We start from the raw sequence: 24,029 nt of genomic DNA, 5'->3' as shown, positions 1-24,029 counted from the left end.
TTTAAAGACACTCCACAGGGGAAGAACTATAAAACACTAGAAATGGCTTCTCTCATTCAATACATCCAGACCACAGCATCCCTACCTCTGCTCCTCCCAGTCCCCCTCCACACCTGTCCTCTCCCTCCAGATCCACCATTCCTCCACATCCCTCCAGAAAAGAGCAGGCCTGCCAAGGATATCAACCAAACAGGCACAACTAGATACAATAAAACTAGGTACAAACATTCATAGCAAGACTGAACAAGGGAACCCAGGGGAAGAAAAACAGTCCGAGGAGCAAATAAAAGGGCCAGAGACACCCCCTCCCACCGTTAGGATTCCCAAAAAAACACAAAGCTAGGCAACCACAGCCTGTATGCAGAGGGCCTAGCACAATCTCTGTGAGGCTCTGTGAGCCCTGCTTAGCGGATTCTGTGGGCCGTGTTCTCCTGGTGACCTGGACCCCTCTAGCTGATATCAGTTATTATCGCTTTCATTGCACTGGGGATTCTCTTTGGCCAGTGAATACTTTTAAGAACAAGATCTACAGGAACCCATACCCCATCAGGTGACTAAGATAAACCTTATTCCAGAATCCCTATGTGGTGCTCTTAGTTTGTTATAGATTCTAGTGTTGTAAGTAAAACTTATATACCAAGATTTTTTTTTTAGATCTCAATGGTTTCTTAAAATATCCTTTGGAGTAAACCCATGTGATCAATGTTCTACACAATTTCCACAATTCAGAAATTTGTGCTGAATTTCAATCTGAGTATGTGCTATAAGCTGAATTCTAAAGGTTGGGGGATGTTTGAGAAGGAGCAGAGGGGATGACAGGGAGACTAGAAATCGTGACAAACTGCTTGGGGCCTAGCAAGTGAGGCAGCAGAAGTGGCTGGAGGGGGGGCCAGGAGCAGAGCGCCCGCCTTGTACGCACATTTCCTGGGGCTGAACAGAATTGTTCTAAGGTAGCTTAGCCATCGACAAGGTGACACAGAAACCATGTGACTTTCTTACCATCAAGCTAATAAAAGGGGCAGAACACAGGTTTGACTTGAAATCTATTCCGGTTCTTATATTTTCTACTCATTTGCTTCATTCTCATTTGTTTGTAACTAAAGGAGAAAGCATGTGCTGCTGTCCCCTCTTTGGGTACTTTAGAATGAAACAGGATATTTTTCCGTATCTTCAGGGTAGAGAAGACCACAGAGTTGGTTGCAGGGAGGCTTGATGAATGACAATGCTGAACTAGAAAAGAGTTTCTACAAATTACAAATTAAAAAAAAAAAACTTTCACACTGAAACCCATGATTCTGTCATTGTTTACCAGTGCAAAGCACACAGAATACTCAGGTGTCTCTTCTCACACGATTGCTCAGCTCCTAGTCCAGATCCATAAATTGCAAGTGATTGAGAGATCTGTGACAAGGACGTGGAATTACGCAGCAAGGAGCAGCAATCGGGCCACTGGGTTGAGGCACACACACACACACACACACACACACGCTCCATCAAGGTGCTTCCTTCAAACGTGGGTGATTTCAACACTCGTTATCCTCAAACTTGCCATACTAAAATGGTTAGCAGAAAGAGGTGCTTGATTCTGGCGTTAACTGCATTTTTATGGGTTGAATTACATGCTCAAGAGGAAAAGCAGACTGGGAGATGCAGGTTGCTGCGCAGGTTTAATTTGACTGGCTATGTAGAAGCCAAAAACCACACAGTTGTTATTGGAGGACTGTTTCCTATTCACACCAGGACCATCCCAGTAGATGATCCAGACGGGGACCCCGTATCGGCCATGTGTGAAGGGTAAGCCATTGTTTAATCTTTTCTACAAATTTATTTGGGTGACTGGAGAAGAATGGTTAGCATGAGCTTGGATTCCAGGGGAAGTTCTCTGATCATGCATGGCTTTATCTCATTTTACAGAGCGGACTGGGAGTGGGGGTATGGTTGCTCCACAGAAAGTCACTCCTCAGAGGGGTCTCTGGGGGCCAGAAGCAGCAGTAGCAGCAGCAGCAGCAGCATCTAAAAGCTTGTTAGACACATAGGCTCAGGGATAGCATCCCTCATCTGCTGAACAGAGTCCACACTTTGAGAAGACCCTGAGGTTTGAGAAGCACAGATGTTGCAGACTGTGGCTGCAGCGGCACAGTAACAGTAACAATCACTGTTAATTGTTCCAAACTCAAGTTCAAGTGTGCAGGTTTGTTCCTGAGGCAAAGTGATCTGCAGAAAACCTTCTGTCCCTTCTGCTATATTGTTCTCTCTCAGGGAGATGGAGAAAAAGGGGGAGTTTAGATCTGATATATTCCAAAAATAAAAGAAAAGAAAAGACAAGGCCTCTACAATTCTATTGGCATCACAAAGCAGAATTTTTATGATTTTTATATCCCTTTCTAGATCTTTTAAAAATAAATTTATAATTTTAAATAGTTTAAAAAAAATCACAAGCGCTGTTTATTTGGGACATACTACCTCCTACATCAGGCTTTCCCGATGCTGCATGGTCATTATGCCTGTAGACACGTACTGAAGTTTGCAGTCTTTCATCCCTGTAGCAGCAACAGCTCCTTTCCTTTTATTCCATGCGTCGTGTTAGAGTCATTACTGGAAGGAACCATCTTCCACGCTGTTGTTGACAAAGTGAAAAGTCTGTGATGAGTCCGCAGTCATCACTTTCTTCCTCCCTCTGATTATTTCCATCCGCATGGGGAGGCAAAGACTCCAGAAGAACTGAGGGGCTGCTCGGTTGTCATAGCAGCAGCCCATCACTGCATCACGGCTTTCCCATCTTTAGATTTCTATCATCGTGGACCACACTAGACTTTCATGGACTGCATGACCTAATTTGGTCTCCAATCTTTATTGGAACTTCTGAAGTTTATTTTCCACAGAAGTTCAGGTTTTTTAAAGGGGGGGGGGCAATATTCCCAGAGAACTGATAAACCACAACTAAAATATAAGATTATTCTAGTTTTACAATATTGTAAATAATTCAGTTTGGAGAAGGAAGCTTTATCCTTTTATCCAAAGATACCTATTTCTTCGGCTAGGTTAAAGGTGGAGTTACAGACACAAAGCAGGTGGGGATGTTTCTAGCTTGAGATGAAATGCTGTCCTCCTGTGGAAGGCACTGCCGCGCTGAGTTTGGAGCTATATTACGCCATCAGTGTGAAGTTGGGTCTGGTCCCTTCTGTTGGCTACTTTTACTGTGTTACCTCCCTCACTCTGCCTTCTAAAAATGCTGATCTTTCCATCCTTGTATGTGACACCTTCTCTGGTTGTGCTAACTTTTCACCAGCTGTCTGCTGTCTGTCTGCAGCCCTCTCTCCTCATGCTGTCAGTCTGTCTGCAGCCCTCTCCTACCTCTTTATTGCCCTTCCAGCCTTGGCATTGCTCTCAGCTGGCTCATTTGTATTTCATTGTTCAGACCTCTATTCCCATCGCTGTTTTCCATCACTTTGCTTGAATACTTTTCCCTTTCCTTACATAAATCAATATTTTCAGGGTAAAGAAATTGAAAACAGGCTCTTTGTTACTATATTTATAGTATACAACACCAGGGGAACTCAACAGGTATGAACTAAATGAAAAGTAAAACTAAGCCAAAACAAGAATTAAATAGACCGACCAGGAAAGATGGCTCATTTGATAAAGTCCTGGCCTTGCAAGAATGAGGACTGAGTCAGAAACCCCCAAAAGCACACAAAAACTTTGGTTGGGAGGCCATCCTTAATCCCAGTGCTCGGTAGCAGGGAGACAGGAAGATCACTAGGGCTTGCTGGCCAGCTGGGTTAGCCAAGTCACGATCCAAATTCAGTGAGAGACCCTCTCTCAGAATACAAGGCAGAGAATGACAGAGGAAGAAAGGTGACCTTGACATCTCTGCTCCACATGTGTCAGAATGTGCACACAACACAGGCCAGAAGGAAGATCTCAAATTGTGAATGCAGATATTTACTTTTAGGTCTTGAATTTAAATACCATAAAATTAGTTACTACAGCTAGCTACTGAGGGTAATAAAATAACAGTTACTTAAATAATCATTTTTCACAATGTTGTCAAAATATGGCTAGAATTCCGGTGAAAGGGGAAAATAGAAGAGGGATTTTGGTGATATTTCATGCAGAAGGCCTTAAAAACAAAATGGTGATAGACCTCAGGAGAATATTTCCCATTTTAGTGGCTGCAGAATAAAAATTAGGAGGCTCACGTTTATGATTGTATGTGAGAACAGTAAGAAGAAAGCCTCAGTTAAACCCTCTCAGCAGCAAGCTCCATGATGGAATTGGAGTCATAGTATACAAAATTTACATACTGCTTTTAATAACTTCTGCCATAAGTATTAATGTTTTAAAATTTTATTTTTCATTATAATTAATGTTCAGAAGAAAATTAGTCAAGGAGGGAAAGTCATGGCTCTAGGGCCCTCCAAAGAAATGAGAAAGTATGTACTATGAAATTTAGGGTGTGTTTAATAAAGAGAATTGTCACCAGAATAACAATTTTTGAAGAGAAATAACCAGAAATTTGAAAACATTATAGCATATAAGAGACATAAAGGGCAAGAAAACATGAAACCGTCACTTATAAAGGCTGAATATGACTAATATTTAGATCTTTTAAGATTGTAATGTTATTTATGAAAATTGACATGTTCAGACAACTGAGTACCTGCTGCTTCAGCAAAAGCTGTCATCACGCATGTAACTGAGGATCTTTCCAGAAAAGTGCACCACCCTCACCCCCACCCATTCCCTTCCCCCAGTGGCCAGTGCTTCACAAAAGCTTTTCCTTTCCAGGTTTAATTTCCGGAGTTTCCGCTGGATGAAAACCATGATCCACACCATCAAGGAGATTAATGAGAGGAACGACGTTTTGCCCAACCACACTCTGGGCTATCAGATCTTTGACACCTGCTATTCCATCTCCAAAACAATGGAGACTTCTCTGACATTTCTGACGGGGCAGGAGGAATACCAGCCCAACTTTAGAAACAGTACCGGAAAATATCTAATAGGAATTATTGGATCAGGGGGATCATCCTTGTCAGTGGCCTCTTCGAGAATTCTGGGCTTGTATTACATTCCTGAGGTATCTTGGAACACTGTGCTATGTATTAGAAAGACGTACAAATGCTATGCCCAGGTGGGGATGGTACATAACTTTTATCTCAAGCACTCAAAAGAAAGAAGCAAGCTGATCTCTGTGAGTTTAGCACCAGCCTGCTCTACAGATCAAGTTCCAGGACAACCAGGGCTGCACAAAAAGACCCTGTCTCAAAAAAAAGAAAGGAAGGAAGGAAGGAAGGAAGGAAGGAAGGAAGGAAGGAAGGAAGGAAGGAGTAACATGAGGTCCTGTTTGTTGGGGTTTCTGTCCTGCCCAGTTCCCACAGCTGTTTAGCCCCAAAGAATCACACAGATGTCCACAATAGATATAAACTGATTGGCCCATTAGCTCAGGTTTCATATTAGCTCTTATAACATATACCAGACCATTATTCTAGTATACGTTAGTCACATAGCTCGGTCTCTCTCTCTCTCTCTCTCTCTCTCTCTCTCTCTCTCTCTCTCTCTCTCTCTGTGTGTGTGTGTGTGTGTGTGTGTGTGTGTGTGTGTCTCTTCTCTACCTCTCCCTCTCCCTCTCTCTTGTGATCCTGGGGATAAAATCCAGGGACTGGCTCATAGTAGACAAATCCTGCACTAATGATGCACAACCTCAGCCCAACTCAGTATTTAACTAAGAGAGCTTCAAATGTGAATATGGGTCTTATAGTAAATCTAGAAAGGAAAAGACAAAACAAACCTTCTGTTTAATACTTTGATGTTAAGAAACCTTAAAATCTAGATTATCATCATGGTCATTTTCTTCTGGGGAAATATAGACACAAGAGGTCCAAGTAACAAGATCTTATATGATAAACAACTTAGCAAACCTAAGAAATCCGATGTAATTGCTTCCCAAAGAGATTTGCAAATACCTACATAATACCTCTCATGAATCTGCTACATGTGTGGCCAAAAAGAAAAACACAAACATTAGCCAGTGGAATAAGAGTTTAAAAAAAAAGAAAAGGAGAACACAGGAATAATGCGGAACTCATGAAGGAGTCACCTGTCTGGGGCTATAGTGTATGATATAGACGATCAGACTGGGGGTGACTCATTGGTGACATGAGATTGGATGGGGAGAAGGACACATGTTTTGCGGTGTAAGACAGCAACATGGAGGGTTGGTGACAGCAAAGACACATGATAGGTTGTCAGGAATATGGGCTCCCTGATCTCCATGCCTAGGTTCCCCCTAAGTGCTAAATACAAGCAAGGACTACTGACCAAGTGAGGAAAGCATTCTTTTTCTTTTTTGAGTTACATACATTAGAAAGAGAGTTTCAGGTAACTTTGTTAAAGAATGGTGTTTAGACATCCAGTTGGTGAGCACGTTCTCTCATCTCCCAGGCATCAGGGCAAGTTTTAGGATCTACATACTCAGGAGATGTCCAGGAGGAAACTGAAAGAGAGAACAGAAGGGAAGTAAGGGAGCAGAGGTGAGAGCAGGAGAGAGCACGGAGCCAAAGACTTGCATGCAGTCCATCCTCTCTGCATGTGAGATGCTAAAGCTGATGAAGAGTCCAGATATCCTGACTCAGAAGAGTCACCAAAGGCCAGGAGGATAAAGGAAAGAGAAGTGGCCTCCCTGGCAATGCTGTGCTCCCACCCATGAAAACTAGTGCATTGGTGGGCTTCGTCTTAAAAAAAAAATGGTAGCCCTGTCACTTTGTGTTGGGAGGGCAACCAAAGTGTTAACCAGAATAGTCCCCACCCATAGTAACTGATTGTCTATGGAAAGATGTTAGGGCAAGAGAGAACTACTCAGTACTTCCCTCACAGAAATTTTTGAAGCTGTCGTTCAAATTAGGCTTTGACTTTCTAACAGCTATAAATATTTTCAATTGCAGATTGGCTATACTTCTTCCTGCCCAATTCTTAGTGACAAATTCCAGTTTCCATCTTATTATCGCACAATACCCAGTGATAAGATCCAGTCTGAGGCCATGGTGAATCTTATCCAACACTTTGGTTGGGTCTGGGTAGGCGCTATTGCAGCTGATGACGATTATGGAAAATATGGAGTAAAATCTTTTAGGGAAAAGATGGAGAATGCCAACCTCTGTGTTGCTTTCTCTGAAACCATTCCCAAAGTCTACTCCAATGAGAAAATGCAAAACGCCATCAAGGCAGTGAAGAGTTCCACGGCCAGAGTCATTGTGCTTTTTACCTCTGACATTGACCTCAGCCCCTTTGTGCTAGAGATGGTTCATCATAACATAACTAACAGGACATGGATAGCCAGCGAAGCCTGGATTACCTCCGCCCTCATTGCAAAGCCCGAGTACTTCCCCTATTTTGGCGGAACTATTGGATTTGCAGTCCCAAGAACCGTTATACCAGGACTGAAAGAGTTTCTTTATGACGTGCACCCTAGCAAGGATCCAAATGACGTCCTGACCATTGAATTCTGGCAAACTGCTTTTAACTGCACCTGGCCCAATAGCAGTGTGCCTTACAACGTGGACCACAGAGTGAATATGACTGGCAAAGAAGACAGGTTGTATGACATGTCTGATCAGCTCTGCACTGGAGAGGAGAAGCTGGAAGACCTGAAAAACACCTATCTGGATGTGTCTCAGCTCAGAATCACCAACAACGTCAGACAAGCTGTGTATGCTATGGCTTATGCCCTGGATCACCTCAGTACATGTGACATACCAGAAGATAATAAAAATGACACAAAATGTTCACATATACCTGACTTTGAGCCCAAGGACGTAAGTTATTTTATTCTATGACATAGAATAAGAAAAATTCAAGGTTTTGCTGCCAAATTTACACCATTAAAACTGTTGACTTGCTTCCATACAATTTTATAGCATCAAACTTACCCTAATGACTTGTCTGAATGGCTTGATTGTCCATTTTAAGTCCTCACTTGTTACCAAATTATGAGGTTTTTTGTCAATGTTTAAAAATTCTATCCCCCAAAACAAATTATAATAATGCCTTTTACAAAATAACCTCTTTTTCTTTACAGAAACTAAATTTAAAGGTATCTTGGAGGAAACATGATTTAGTGACTCTGGTTATTTCATTTTTTTTTCTGTTTCCTGAACACAATATGGGACTTGTAATCTAACCCAAAACATCAGTGTCGTGTTAGGCAAAGACATATATGTCCATCCATATTAGAATGGTTCCTGGCCATTATAAAAAATTCTCCTTACACTCCAGTAATTTTATTTTAGCCATTAGTCTTATCTATCTATCTCAAAGGAAAATAGATAAAGGCTTTTTTTTGTGTCCCACTCAGTCCCACAACCACTTATATAGTAAACATTCAGAAACTTCATATTAATAATTGTTTGTCCAATGGCTCAGGGTTATTACCAGCTAGCTCTTACATTTAAATTAACCAATTTCTATTTTTTTTAATATGTAACCATGAAGCTTATGGCTTATTACCTCACATCTTGCTTCTCTGGCAGCTGCTGGTGTCTCTCGACTCCTTTTTCTTTTTTTCCTGTATCTTTGCTTGGATTTTCCATCTAGTTATATTCTGTACTACTATAGGCTAAAGCAGTTTTATTCTTCAATCAATAAGAGCAACACATATTGGCAGCATAAAGAAGGGCATCTCACATCATCTCCCCCCTTTCTATCTAATTCAAAAAGGAAGGATTTAACTTTAACATTGTAAAATTACACATGACAAAAGTTATCAAGCAAGAATTAAACTTACAAAATTTAGTCTATTTGAATTTGGCAGAATTAAAGAAAATACTCTATCATCTATTTTATCTTTGTGAGTCTAAATTTTTGTGTCTAATTTATCTTTTATCATAACTAAGAAAAACTATAATTCTAACTATTTAGGCTTATACTCCATCAAAGACCCTAGAAGGACTTAATATTACCTGAGTAACAGGAAGTGCATTATAAGCAACTTCCAGAACTCTAAAATTGCAGAGACTTCTCTCTTCCTGGACAGTCACCCAAAGTTCTTCTATGACATTGGGGCATCCATAATCAGCCTACAGGCCTATAGTGTTTGCCAGATTTCTCAGTGAAGTAGAAAACTTGAAGGACTGTTCCACCTATTTTGGCAAACTTTGTCAGCTGCTTTCTTCTGTGTGTGTCAGAAGGTCTAGCAGACTATTTCATGAAGCAGGAACCTCACCATGTTTTGGCAAGTTCAGCAATCATTTTCTTGTGGGTCCTGCATATCCAGTTTATAGAGCATACTTTCGCAGTCCAGGCAAGAACAGTTTTTTGCCCAAATGACTAACCTTTCCATATTGAAAGCAAACTCCATAGGAGCTACTTCAATGTCCATTATTCTCTTGAAGTTATTGGTGCTGCCAGTGTCTCAGTCTCAAAAAAAAAGTCTAAGTTCTTAAAATATTTTAGATGTCATATTCTGTAGGTATTTTAAGTGTTTGAAGATTACTATCCATCTGAAGTATATTTCTACATATTTAGAAAACCTAACTAAACCTGACTGTAAGTTTGACTATCATAGATGACTATTAATTTGTATTTCTTTTTCTTTATTATTAAGAATTTTTAATACAATCTTTTCTCATTTTATATAGCTATCCCTGTTTCCACTCCTTCCCTCCTCCCACAACAAGTGGGAGCCCCACAGGGTGCCCAACCTTTGCAACTATCCTCCACATTCAGTGGGCCTAATTCAGTCCTATGCAGGTTAGTCCACTATCAGTCCACAGTCAGTGAGCTCTCACCAGCTCAGTTGTTTCTGAGGGTATCGCCATTACGGTCTTGACCTCGTTACTCATATTATCGCTCCTCCCTCTCGTGGGCTGATCTCAGGTGCCTCTGCCCAGTGTTTTGCTGTGGATCTCTGTATCTGCCTCCCTCAGTTGCTGGCTGGAGGTTCTATGATGATAATTAAGGTAGTCATCAGTCTGATTATAGGGAAAGGCCAGTTTAGGCATCCTCTCCACTGTTATTTAGAGTCTTAGCTTGGGTCATCTGAGATTTTCACTACTGCTATGTTTCTTGATAGTCCTTTAACGGCTCCCTCAATCAAGATATCTCTTTCCTTTCTCTCCCTCACTGCCCTTCCCTCTTTTGAGCCTCCCAATCCCTCATGTTCTCTTCCTCCCTCCCATTTTCTCCTCACCCTCCCCTTCCATCCTCCCTTCTCGGCACCCCCCTCTTAATTTTCTCAGGAGATCTTGTTTCCCCTAATACAAATTAGAGGAAACTGACAAGACCTCATAATTTGTATTTCTTAACTATACATTGCATTTTTAAATGAACTACATAAATATAACTCCTTAAACAAGAGTAGAAATATACATATGATATGTTGTAACAAAAACAACCTTAGATTTGTATCAATACACAAAAATCCTTAAAGAAACAAGAATAGAAATACATATACAGTGTAACAAAATTAACTTTAAATTTGTATCACTATACCAAAATCAATGTCAACATAAAATATCTGAGATTAACAGTTGTCTTTTTATCCAATATTCCTATATTTTCCTAAATATCACAAACATTCATAACCTGCCAAATAACTAAAGACCATCCACATCCCCCAGCTCTTGGGAAAGTAGACTTCATTTTGTCCAAACTCCTTTCTGCTGTCGGTAGATGAAGTATCTTTGATAAAATATGTAATTAGAAAAAAAAGGTGGAATGTCTTGGGAGTTTGATCCTATTAGCCAATGACATTTGGGAGTAAATCGTCATGGGCATGGTTTTCTCTGAATATGCAATCTAAAGAAACTGAGAAGAGGGTCATATGCTCTGTTGGCTGCTCAGAACTCGTCACACTCAGGAGAATGGCAAGACAGCAGCAGCAGGGATTAGCGGTGTCTCCCTTGCTCTATGTTCATTAGTTTGCACTCCATTGCACCCCTTAATAAATTGATAAATAGACTTTTTCTGGTTCTCACTTTGAAGAAAAACCTAGAAGATAAAGTCTTTGTACAATATAGAAGGAACCACACAAAAGCATGAATGTCAGGGGGTGAGGATTATAGAGAGTTATCTGGAATATTCAAATCCATACTGCCTGTCCTTCATCTCCTGTCAAACAACTCCTGTTGGTGCCCTGTAGCCTGAGTGAGCTCACCCAAGATTCCCTGCTTGATTCCATCCTTGCCTCCCTCTTACTAAAATTATAGAGCATGAGCCTCCCTGCCCTGGCCCTGGCAGTCCTGCAGGAGGCCCACTTAGTGTCTCTAACTTATCTCTTCTTCCTTGTCTGATCATCTTCACTTTACTTGTAAAGTAATCAATCACAGTCTATCAATTTAATAGAGGCCACAGTGGCTAGGACCTGTGCGTTTTCTTTGACTTTCATTTTCTAATTACCCCCTCCCTGCGTTTACTGCCGGCTCTTCTTAGTGCTCCAGCTGACACCACTCAATCTGTGACCATTCTTTGAGAGTTTCCCTATCCTTGATACCTTGTTTTAAAGTTCTATTTTATTTTATTTCACTTAATGTGCATAAGTGTAAATAGAGACTCCACTTTCATTTCCCGACCACCCAGACCCAAATAATCACACAGAAACTATATTAATCAGAACACTGTTTGGCCGATGGGTCAGGCATATTCCTAACTAGCTCTTACATCTTAAAATAACCCATTTCTATTATTTTACATTTTTATCATGAAGCTCATAGTTTGTTACCTTACATCTTGTTTCTTGGGGGCTACATGGCATCTGCCTGACTCCACCTTCTTTCTTCCTGCATTCAGTTTAGCTTTCCTGCCTACCTATATTCTGCCCTGCCATAGGCCAAAGCAGATTCTTTATTAACCAATGGAAATAAAACATATTCATAGCATACAGAGGGAAATCTCACATCACATGAGTGTTTGGCTGTGTGCATTTAAGTGCACAACAAGCATGGCTATACTCACAGAGGTCAGAAAGGGGGGCTCAAATGCCCTAAAAAAAGTTATAGATGGTTGGGAAGCACCATGTGAGTGCTTAGAACTAATCCTTGGTCCTCTGAAAAGCAGGAAATACTCTTAACCGCTGATCCATTCCTCCAACTCCTTATCAATAACACTTTTAACAGCACTGGACAAGGCATTTTTAGACTGGTTTTCAATTTGCATTTGCCCAATTTTTTATCATGATTAGGTTGTACATATACATTATTTGGAAAAATGACAGAGAGGATATTGTGTCTGTTTGGGGATTCATTTTATTTTATGCATATAAATGTTTTGTTTGCATGTTCCACATGCATTGTAGCGAGCCATGGGAGTCAGAAAAAAAGGCATTGGAACACCTGGAACTGGAGTTATAGGCAATCATGGGCTGCCTTGTTGAGTTGTAAATCAAATTTTGGTCATCTTCAAGATCAACAAGTTCTATAAATATGAGACATTTCTACAGCTTAAATTGTTTTTTTTAAATATTGCATATCAGAGTTCAAATGATATAATTATCTTTTATTATTGCTGTTAAGAGATGTCTCAGCAGAAAGATACTATGTTTCTTAGCTGAATTAATAGTTAACTGTGAGAGTCAAGTGTGGTGAGTCGTGCCTTCTATTCTAGCTGAGACAGTATTGCCATGGGTTCAATGCTAACACTGGCTGCATTGTGTATTCCAGGGCCACCAGAGATACAAAGTAAGGCCATCTCTCAAAAATCAAAACAAAATGACAACAGTAATTATCTTTCTAGGCAACATTTTCCAGCCGGTAAAACGCTCTTGCTTTTCATCATTATTTTCCCCACCAATTTAACCATCCATTTAAAAGTTTTCTTTCCCTAACTGTCTTTTCCATTGCTGCTTGAAAAATGATTTCTTTGCTATTTCACTCATTTCATTCCCATGTTATCTGGACTTCTATTTTATCTCTACCAGTTTAGATATCAAGATGGACTCAAGGAAACATCTATTCTGAGTTGTTATTATTATTATTATTTGCTGCCAAGAGCTCACAAATTTGATTTCTGGAAGCCACTTTGAGTTGGCTCTTGTTCTATTTATTGAAATTCCCTCTATCATCTCTAAGAATTTCCCATATTTGAAATTTCCTAACATTACAGCTTCATTTGTGTGTTCTCTGCCCTTGCTTCAGTGTGAGCTACTTCAGTAGAGTGTGCCATTTCCGTTTATTAACTTGGAATACTGGGGATGCAGATAAGAGTTTTATTATCAATTTGACCCAAGCTAGAATCACCTGGGAAGAGGGACATTCCATTAAAGAATGTCTCAGATCATATTGCCCTGTGTTTATAAGAGCTTGTCTTGATTAATGATTGATGTGGGAGGGCTCACTCCACTTTGAGTGGCACCATCTCTAGGCAGGTGGGACTGGACTTTATAAGAAAGGTAGCTCATCATACACCAGAGAGCAAGCCAGTGGGCAGCACTCCTCTGTGGTCCTGCCTCCAGGATTTTAACCTGATTTTCATCAGCTATGGATTGTGATCTGGAAATGAAGACCAAATAACTCATTCCCCAAGTTGCCTTAGGTCATGTTATTGTCATAGCAACAGGACAATGTTAGAACAACAGATACGTTTACTGATCCAAAGAAAGCTGTGATGGATGCACAATGATAAACTAAATTAGATTATAAATGTCAAAAGTCTAATTTTACAAGTCTTTAGAATACATTTGTCATAATAAAGAATACTGTTTCCTGCTGAATGAGGATCCTAGAGCTTATCTGAACACTGAAATGCTAAATTTAAATTTACTCAAAGAAACAATTACTGCAAGTGAAACAAGCTTTAAAGATGGTCTAAAGCCCACATAGTGTCAAGATAAAAGTCAGCAGTTGTCTGTAGCAAGGGTTGACCATAGAACAATGTAGCACAAATTCTGATTGGTCTTAATAGTAAAAACCCAGAATCAGATATAGGGGTTAATCCTGAAAGATCAGAGAAACGAAACAGCCACCAACTAGTTCTTACCTCTACTGACTCTTCAGACCAAAGGGGTGAGCCTGGCCCTTACAAATATTCAGACTAAATTCACCGAGTTCCTGTCTCCTCCTGCTTTATATTCCCCTCTCTCACCAAGCATGCCCATTCTTAGTGCGTTGATTAAAGATGTGTGACTCCCAAGTACTGGAATTAAAGGTGTGAGCCATCACTACTTGTCTCTGTTTCTCTTTTAAACTTGAAAATCCCCTGTAGCCCAGGGCAGCCTTGAATTCACACAGATCTATTTGCCTCTGCATCCCAAGTGTTGGAATTAAAGGTATTCACCACCACTGCTGGGCCTCTGTGGCTCACTAGTGACTTACCTGCACCCTGTGATCTTTAGGCAAACTTTGTTAGACCACAAACAAAATATCACCACAGAACCATATGTCAACAGTGTAAAAACAATTAGGTCCTTATGGTATAGAATAATATACAAATAGGAAAGCCTGGTAAACGTGTCAACATAAATATTTGCTTAAGAAAACAAAATGAATACACAGTCTACTTAGTGTCAAGCTTATCCTACCAACAGACATGACAAGAAAACCTTTGAAATTCTGTTCTTTAGTTGAACATTCCTGAATCCTTCTGCCTTCTTGTGTTCTTCTCCAGCTCCTTCCCATCCTTCTCCTTCTGAGACAAGTTCATGCTATGTATGTACTTTGTATCAATTTCTGGGATTAGACACATGCCCAACACTCATCTGGCATTTTTAAACCCTTAAGAAATATATGACAGAGGAGATTTATGTTCTACCATCCGAAAATGGACAGACATGTGAAACTGTGGGAAGGCTTCACTAGGGAAGGAGCAGAGTGTGGAAGTCGTTGACTATTTGTTTGACTCTTTGATAAAGGGGTAGAATTTCATAGATGTAGCAATAGAAATTGAATTTTCATGATTTATGACATATATTTCATTGGAATTGAGAAGAACAGAGAGGAAAAGAGGCAAAGAGAAACCAGAGGCCAGGTGACAGAACGCAGTCCCAGGGGTGAATGGTGACTGAAACACTATCTCGGTGTATTCACTTAGTAAATTCTTCCAGCTATGTAGCATTAATCACTATCACAAAGACAGAGAAGAATAATTATTTTCCCTTCACAGACCAGGCAAATAATGCTTGTTGAGTGTGTGCCTTACTTATGGTCAAGATATTTACAAGAACCAAAAGACTTCAGACCCTCAGAGACCTTCATCCAGGCTCTGTCTACCAGCTTCTGCAGCCTTATTGGTCTGTGGAGAGCTGGTGACCACACTAGGTTATTAAGAAATCCAAGTACAGATGAAGATCAAGGATATGCCTGAGTGATGGGTTACCTGTATGCTAAAGAAACATGCTCCTACCTATTTAAAATTAATGAGGTAAAGTGTGAGTTAGAGAAAGGTTATTTTCTCATAAGATTCTCGTTGATGTCTAGTCTTGATCCTGTAGGTTTTTCCATGAATTGTTATACCACTGGCCACATCCTTTTCTGCACTACGGAAACTTAGAATGCAGGGACATACTCTCAAAGAAATTTCCTGCTAATTGGCTTAGCCCAACGAAAGTGGACACTTTCTGAGAAATGAAGGATTTTCTATTTCCTGAGCTAATTAGTCTTTGCCCCACCTATGCCCTTTCAACATTTCTTCTGCCATAGCAACTGTTGTGTGACAAAACTATTCTTGGGGAGATGTAACACACACACACACACACATCTACTCAACCCAGATAGGGAGCCCACAACAGATCAAAGTTTGGAGACCTCTAAAATCCAACTTAGTGACCCAATGAGTTTTACTGAGGTTACTAACAGGAATATGGGTGAGGGGTTACTTACAGGAGCGTAAATGACTCAAAGACAGCTGCATCACCAAGGCCTACCCTAGCACGGTGACAGCTCACAAAAATGGGGAACCTGGAGCATATGCCACAGCCTTAAAGTGTAATAATTCTTCTCCGTTCCTCTAGCCTGCTCCCAAATAATGATGCAGAGACTTCTTATAATTATGCAAGTTCAGCCTTTAGTTTAGGCTTCTACCTAACCAGCTCTTATAATATATATTAACCCATTTATATTAATGTATGTTCTATCACATGGCATTACTTCTCTTCTATCTTGCACATCCTGGTTTTTCTCTATGTCTCCTGGCATCTCCCACATGCCTAGTTTCCTAATCCTTTTCCTTTCTCTCCAGAGAAATCCAGCCTATACCTCCTGCTAACTATTGACCATTCAGCTTTTTTTTTTTACACCAACCACAGTAAATATGCCTTCACACAGTATACAAATCTACGACAATGTTCAGGCAGCTCATAGGAGTGTTCTTTCAAAGTTAATCTAAAGACCTTCCAGGAAACACAACTGGATTCTATTTCGTCCCAGCAGATGGACTGGTGTCAACAGTTTTCTTTGCAGCTTGGCTTGCTGGAGGCTTCTTTGCAGTTTTGCTCAAGTAGTCTGGAAGGGACTCTCAGCTTTCATTGTTTACTCTGGCAGGGAGGGACCTAGTGCATCTGGTCAGTTTCAGGGACTTCCTGAAGCTATTTTGAGTTGTTTATCTTAAAACTTAAAGAGCTTCCCTTCAAGGATAAAATGCTTCAGTTTGGGGAAAACTGTTACACAACAATCTAATCTCTATTGAATTTAACTTTCCATGCCTGATGGTGTAGTCTCTCTACAAGACTGTGAGATTTTCAAAGGAAGGTAATAGTTGCAAACCTTTGTAACTTTACATAGGGAAAGTGGGGTAAGGGGAATGAAAAATATTCTGAATATTCTCCTGTCCCTTTGTATGGAGAAATAATATGGCTAAGCCTTATTATAATCTTATGTTAATCTAACAAAAACACACAATTTTAATATATATATCAGAGGTAATCTAAAATTGTCCAGTAGCCAAAGTTAAAGAAAAACAGGTAAAAACAAGTAAAGCAAATTATTTAAACCAGTATGTCTAAAATATTATTTACTGTGTTATCATAATTTAATGTGCTGTCATGCTATTAAAATAACATGAAATTATTAACAGGGTAGTTTCCATTATTTATAATCCAATATGCTTATTACATGCACAGCACATCTCAATTCAGTCAATCACTTTTTATGTATGAATTGCCACCTGTGGCTAGAGGATATCACAGTTGGTAACAAAAATAAGGGTGGCAAAAGATAAAATATAATTCCATATGAATTCAAATCTAATTTCTTTGTAAATATTAAAATTGTAAGTATTAAAATATTTATACATTGCTTTTTATTTGTTCCTACTTCCTTCTTAGCTACTGATATACTTAAACAAATTGAAATTTACCACCCATGATGGAAGAAAAATACAGTTTGACGTCAATGGAGATTTGGATATTGGATATTATGATATCCTCAATTGGCAAATAGATAATACTGGAGGAATCGCCTTTGTCAAAATTGGAGAATACAAATTCCAAGAGTCAAGTTTTGAACTTGTTCTTCCACAGAACTCAACATTATATTGGAATACGGAATCTTCAAGGGTTAGTTGGTCTGCCATATTTTTTATTCATATAGAAAGAGAAATTTATTTTTTTCAGGTACTAAGTAAATGCAAAACACCTAACTTTTTTGTCATATTCCAAATAAATTTCCTTAGTGCAGCATATGTTTTCCCATGTTGCTGCATGTTTACTTAGACTTTAAAGAATCTATGTTATACTAAAACTCATGAGAATTTTATCATAACTTAGTAATAGTTGAGAATGCTTCAACGGAACATAGTAATTTTATTTTGTCTTCTCTACTAAGATTGAAGTTATATTTATATAACGAAGTTGTTTTGTAGGTAATTCAAACAAATTTAAAATTTACCAATAGCACCAAAAATGTGTACTATGTCTTAAATGGTAGACAGTTTTGTAAGCTTAAATTTTCTAGGTTTTTTGTTTGTTTTTTTGTTTAGTTTGTGTTTTATTTTTAAATCTTCTAGATGATTTTTTTAAGATTTATTTATTTATTAAGTATACAGTATTCTGCCTGTATGCATGCCTGCAGGCCAAAAGAGGACACCAGATCTCATTACAGATGGTTGTGAGCCACCATGTGGTTGCTGGGAATTGAACTCAGGATCTTTGGAAGAGCACGCAGCGCTCTTAACCACTGAGCCATCTCTCCAGCCCCCTTGTTTTTGTTTTTTAACTGGGGTACTAGTATGTAGCTCAAGCTGTCACTATTCCTGGCTCAGAAAGCATATTTTATCTGTTCTATTAATAATTATCTCCCCAGATTAATATAAAACTGATGAACAAATATCAGGTTTATTCTGGATTTCAAGGTGCACATCCATATTGAACATAAAAACATAAAGAGGCCTGTGGTTACTACTGAAATTTCTAAACATAGATGGCAAGAAAACTTTCCAAGCTATGCCCTCTCTATATTATTTTTGTACCTTCATGATAGTTCTCATGCAACAGACCTTATTTTTTTCCTTGCTACCAGCCACTTATGATCAATGTCTAACTAATAAATAATATTTTGGGATGCACTAATGACAATAAATATCTTTCTGGGGCTGATAATGAAGATAGGATCACAGGTCTCATCAAGACAGAAAAAGATTTAGCAAACTGTCTGATTCACAGCATCTTATGTGATATTATTTTGATCTTGAACACCAATATTACATAGAGCTGCCATTAGTGTTTGTTTGGCCTTTCAGAGTCAATCTCAACATTGTTCTTCAGTAGAAGTTCTTTCTAAGCTCTCTATATTGATATGTTTTGTCTGCTATGTTTGCTCACTATCCTGGGTTCATCTCCTTTATATATAGAGCACACTTCTCCCTGGAAATACAACTGTAAATGTCCTCAGTTTCACAACCTACTGTCTTTGTCTTTACTAGATTCCAGATTCAGTCTGCACAAAACTGTGTCCTCCAGGAACCAGGAAGGGAATTCGACACGGTCAACCCATCTGTTGCTTTGATTGCATCCCATGTGCTGATGGATATGTGTCAGAGAAACTAGGTAGAGATGGGCACTTTTGCATTGGTAGTAATACACTTAGAATAACCAAGTGTTGTCAGAAAACATGCAATCCTTTTTTATGAAAAGATATAAGCAACCTATAACAAGTATCATGAAACCCCCAAAAGTATCCATTTTCAGTATGAATAAAGGAAAATAATAGTTTTCATTTCTGAAGTAAGAAAAAAGCCTACCACCATAAATTTCATAAGGAAATACCATAAAAATATAAAATGTGATATATAAATACAGCCATAAGATGTCTAAACTACTGTTCCTAAGACTCAGCACTAACGACAGCTGGATATGAGTCACTCGCTTGTCTTAAGGTGCTGTGCACTGAGAACACATGCAGGGCACAGCACTGCTGAAGGAGCTCCTGCAACAGCTCGCTCAGTTGCTGCTCTCTGGAGGTGACTTAGGCAGCTTGGTTTTGTGAAGTGAGTAGGAGCAGGACTATTTACATTTCTACTTTTTGTTGCTGTTGAAGAAACAAAAATACACTTGTCTTTTGTCACATGTCCCTTAAGAGTAACCATGTAAAAAGGATAAAATGGTCAGAGTTGGAAAACAAGCACCCTGTCTCCTGCAGAGCTCCTTAGATACAGGTCCCCAGTGTCCACTCAGATTTCCATCAGAGATGTCCAGACTGGGAGTCAGCATGACTGAAAGGAAACACCAGTCGATCCCTGGATCTTTAAATTAACATTGGGTAGACCCATTCCCTCATCTGCCATATCCTCACCTCAAGTAACTCTTTTCTGTTCATCAGTGCTTCCTCTTGGAGCCTCCATCCAGACAGACTTGGCTTTCTTAACCTCAGGGGGCAGAGGTGATGGTTTTGTTTTTCCTCCCACCCTCAGCCTCCCAATTTATTCAATTGAGCATCTGGAGTTGGGGACATTTCATTAGGGATATATATACACAGTTCTCCTCAACAAGAGAATACTGAAGGAGGGGCAGAGAACACAAGGGTTTTAACCAACTGTGTCCCAGTCCTTTTGATTGTCTCACCTCAGTAGCTGTGACTTTCTCATTGTTGGACAGTTCTGGGATTAGTAAGGACACACTCCTCTTTCCTTGTAGATAGATGGAAGAGAAAGAGAAGAGAACATCACTGGAAAAGACCAATTCAAGAAAGCCTGGGGTTGGGGAGAAATGCTCAATTCCTAAAATAGAAAACAACTCTCAACCTGTCACAGCAACTGTCAGCGACAAGGCCATTTTCCCACAATAAATTTAAGATCACACAGGCACATGCAAATATGTGTACACACACACACACACACACACCTTGCTCATGCCTTTGACTGCTCTGCACTATTCACAGTTAAAGGTGACAACTGGGTCCCTTACAATCAATTCTCTGCTCTTTCCCAATAGGCCAAAGAGAATGTGACCCATGTGGGGAAGACGACTGGTCCAATGCACAGAAGAACAAGTGTGTGCCAAAGGAGGTGGAGTTCCTCGCTTATGAGGAGGCCCTGGGGTTCACCCTTGTCATGCTCTCCATCTTGGGGGCACTCGTGGTCTTGGCAGTCATCGTGGTGTATGTGATCCACAGGCACACTCCATTGGTGAAGGCCAATGACCGGGAGCTGAGCTTCCTCATTCAGATGTCTCTGCTCATCACGGTGCTCTCATCCTTGCTCTTCATAGGCAAGCCACTGAACTGGTCCTGCATGGCCCGCCAGGTCACTCTGGCGCTAGGCTTTTGCCTCTGTCTGTCTTCCATTCTCGGAAAGACTATTTCGCTCTTTTTTGCCTACAGGATTTCCATATCCAAAACTCGACTTATATCCATGCACCCTGTTATTCGAAAACTCATTGTTCTGGTCTGTGTTTTGGGGGAGATTGGTACATGCTCAGCTTACTTGGTATTGGAACCTCCGAGGATGTTCAAGAACATTGAACCTCAAAATGTAAAGATCATCTTTGAATGCAATGAAGGTTCTATAGAGTTCCTGTGCTTCATATTTGGGTTTGATGTCCTTCTGGCCTTACTGTGTTTCCTTACAACATTTGTAGCTCGCCAGCTGCCAGATAACTACTATGAAGGGAAATGCATCACGTTTGCAATGCTGGTCTTTTTCATTGTCTGGATCTCTTTTGTCCCTGCGTACCTGAGCACCAAAGGAAAATTCAAAGTGGCTGTGGAATTATTTGCCATTTTGGCATCCAGCTATGGCTTGTTAGGCTGTATATTTCTTCCCAAGTGCTTCATTATTCTGCTGAGACCAAAGAGGAACACTGATGAAACTGTTGGTGGGAGAGTCCCCACTGTAGACAGGAGCATCCAGCTGACCTCAGCTTCTGTGAGCAGTGAGCTTAACAACACCACAGTGTCGACTGTTCTGGATGAGTAGAGTCGTGAGTCCCAGGGGACATGCAGAGCTGGATGATGACCTGGCTCAACCTTCCCTGTCTGGTTGCTTCAGACACAGCTGCCTGTTGCTCTGGGGTACTGGGGATTTATCCCTCATAATGTAGTCTTGCATAGTGAATAAAACCTTAGTCTGCAAAATACCATTTGTCAAGGAGTATAATATGACATCATTGAGATTGTTAACTACTTCATTAGAACATTTCATTGGGTCTTTTACAATAGAGGATGTGACAGATACAACTTGTCCAAAATGACAAGAAACCATAGAACCTTATTAACAAAACATACTTTCTTTAACCCCTCATTCCTTCTCTAAGGGATGATGCCCTCCATGGAATTTCCTAGAGAAAATAAGTGCAAAAGTGTTGGTTTGAAAACATTACTCGAAGAAGCAAAAAGAAAGAACATTAAGACACCAAGATAGTAGTTATGTCTAATCTATAATAAAGGCCTTGACTTTAAAAAAAATTAACACAGAACAAGTCATAAGATGCTAGGTTTTTGAGAAATTCAGTAATATTTGTCATGTCATTGCACAGAGTTAAGTAGAATTTACTCCCCTGTGAAAATGTTACAAAATGGTTTTAATCTCCTATTCTTTTGGATAAATGGAATATAAATATAGATATGCAGATACATAGATGAAGAAACATAACTTGCAAAATACTGACCAACAAAACTACAAGTAAATATCTGAATTGAGAACGACATGAGGAACAGAAAGTGCTCTGTCTTTCAGAGAGTTTTATAATGTTCATTTATCCCAATCAAATGAAATGGACAGATGCACCCAGGCATGGTGGAGCAAAAGTTGGAAGTAGTATGGCTAGCTTAGCAGAATACATTGCGAGCTTATTTACTGATTTTTTTTTACAGGGTTGTCATTCCAGATGGGGGGGGGAGAATAATGATGATCTTCTGTTGGTGGAGCGAGCCGCTTTGTTGGTTCTCGCTGCCCAGTTCCTGGCGCCCAGCTAGCTTAGCCCCAAAATAACCATACAGAAGCTGTATTAATTAAATCACTGTTTGGCCCATTAGCTCTAGCTTCTTATTGGCTAACTCTTGCATATTGATTTAACCCATTTCTATTAATCTGTGTATCGCCATGTGGCAGTGGCTTACCGGCAAAATTTCAGCATGTCTGACTCTGCCTGCAGCTCCATGGCATCGCTCTGACTCGGCCCTTCCTTCTTCCAACATTCAGTCTACCTTTACCTACCTACCTAGAGCTCTGCCCTATCAACAGGCCAAGGCAGTTTCTTTATTCATTAATCAATAAAAGCAATACATAAACAGAACAACCTCCCACATTAACCTTCCTACAACTTAAATGAGTTTCTGTCAAGTGACAGTAGGTTTCAGAAGTGATCATATTTATTGGAGGGAAAATGAACTCCAGCATTTTCTACAAATCCATCTACCATGTCAGGCTGCTCCCACATTTGTAACTTCAGCTCCAGGAGATCCATGCCCTTCATATCCACCGTCTGCCCTTGCAACCTCTCCCACGGGGGAAAAAAATGAAATAAAATTTGAGAGGAAAAAAAAAGACAAATGAAGAAGAAAGGAAAAATCTCATTTAGGAAGCTGTAGTGGGACTCACTGAGTCACACAGTAAACGCTTTTATACATTTATCTTTACTTGCAAGTGTTCATTTCAAAGGGTCATTGGTCTGGTTCCAGGCCTCTGGTTTCTGCATCCTGTTGATGCTGGACCCTCACTGGGACTCCTCTTGGATATCCTGTTGTTTGTTGCCCTGTGTTGGGGAGATCCTGCAGCTTTGGGTCTGCAGGACCAACAACTTCATGTGCTCCTGCAGATCATAGATGGGGTGGATATGGAGTGGGCCAACTCACAACCCTGGTTCTGGGCCTAGGTAGTTGCTGTGTTGGTCCACATGCCAGTTCCCCCATTCCCCCGCCCCATCCTAACCACCAGGGTGAGCTCTCCAACATTGCCCCAGCTGGTTTACCCTTGAAGTGATGAACAGGGATAGGGCTAGCTTTCACACCCTCTGGGGTGGCTCTGCCACACCCACACCATCAGGGCTAGCTCTACTGTGTTGCTCAGGTGAGTGTTGGGGGCACTCTCTTGAGTGCTGTAGCTGGTGAGAGGCAGGGACAGCAATCCTGCTCTTATGACCTCCGGGCCAGCTTTTCCATCTTGCCATAGGTGGCAAGGGACAGGGGTGGAGTAGGGAGGTGGCTGGTGGAAGGGTGAGAGGTGGAGGGGGTGGGAAGGGCCTTTCTCTTTTGCCCACACTATTATATAGCAGATGAGGGGATAGACCAGATCTCCCCCATTCACCTTCTCAGGCTGGTTCACCTACACCCAATAGTATCAGCTCTACTATACTGCCCAGGCAAAGTGCATGGTCCACTTTCCTGAGTGTTACAACTGCTTAGCGGGAGGGTCAGCTCCCTTGCCCACCACATGTGGAAGAGGAAACAGGGGGGGATGGTATCTTTCCCTCACCCTCATCACCACATGGAAAACGGTACCAGCTATGCCCCTCTCATGCCCTCAGGACCGATTCACCCACACCTGAGTCTACAAAGCTGCCCAGCAAGTGCAGGGTCAGTTCTGAGTGCTGCAACTGGTGAGGGGCTGTACTTTTGTTCTTAAGAACAAGACCTAAAAGGTGCTGCATTCCATCATGGAACTAGACCATA

The 24,029-nt window shown here is 40.5% G+C and overlaps 1 protein-coding gene across 2 annotated transcripts; it reads left to right on the top strand.

Moving 5' to 3' along the window:
* Positions 1-1,558: 1,558 nt before the first annotated feature.
* On the top strand, positions 1,559-21,336 carry LOC142836380 (vomeronasal type-2 receptor 1-like). Of its 2 annotated transcripts, none has more exons than XM_075950631.1 (6): positions 1,559-1,785; positions 4,792-5,083; positions 6,948-7,817; positions 17,252-17,482; positions 18,847-18,970; positions 20,354-21,336. In XM_075950631.1, the coding sequence occupies exons 1-6, from the start codon at positions 1,559-1,561 to the stop codon at positions 21,334-21,336; spliced, it is 2,727 nt and encodes a 908-aa protein (XP_075806746.1). The 2 variants fall into 2 exon arrangements, with proteins under 2 accessions (XP_075806746.1, XP_075806744.1); XM_075950629.1 differs by having other exon boundaries at positions 1,559-1,794.
* Positions 21,337-24,029: the final 2,693 nt, after the last annotated feature.

This window comes from Microtus pennsylvanicus, chromosome 16, assembly GCF_037038515.1.
Source record: "Microtus pennsylvanicus isolate mMicPen1 chromosome 16, mMicPen1.hap1, whole genome shotgun sequence".
Lineage (NCBI taxonomy): Eukaryota > Metazoa > Chordata > Mammalia > Rodentia > Cricetidae > Microtus > Microtus pennsylvanicus.
Note: the sequence above shows the minus strand (reverse complement) of the source record. Positions and strands in the feature narration are given on the sequence as shown.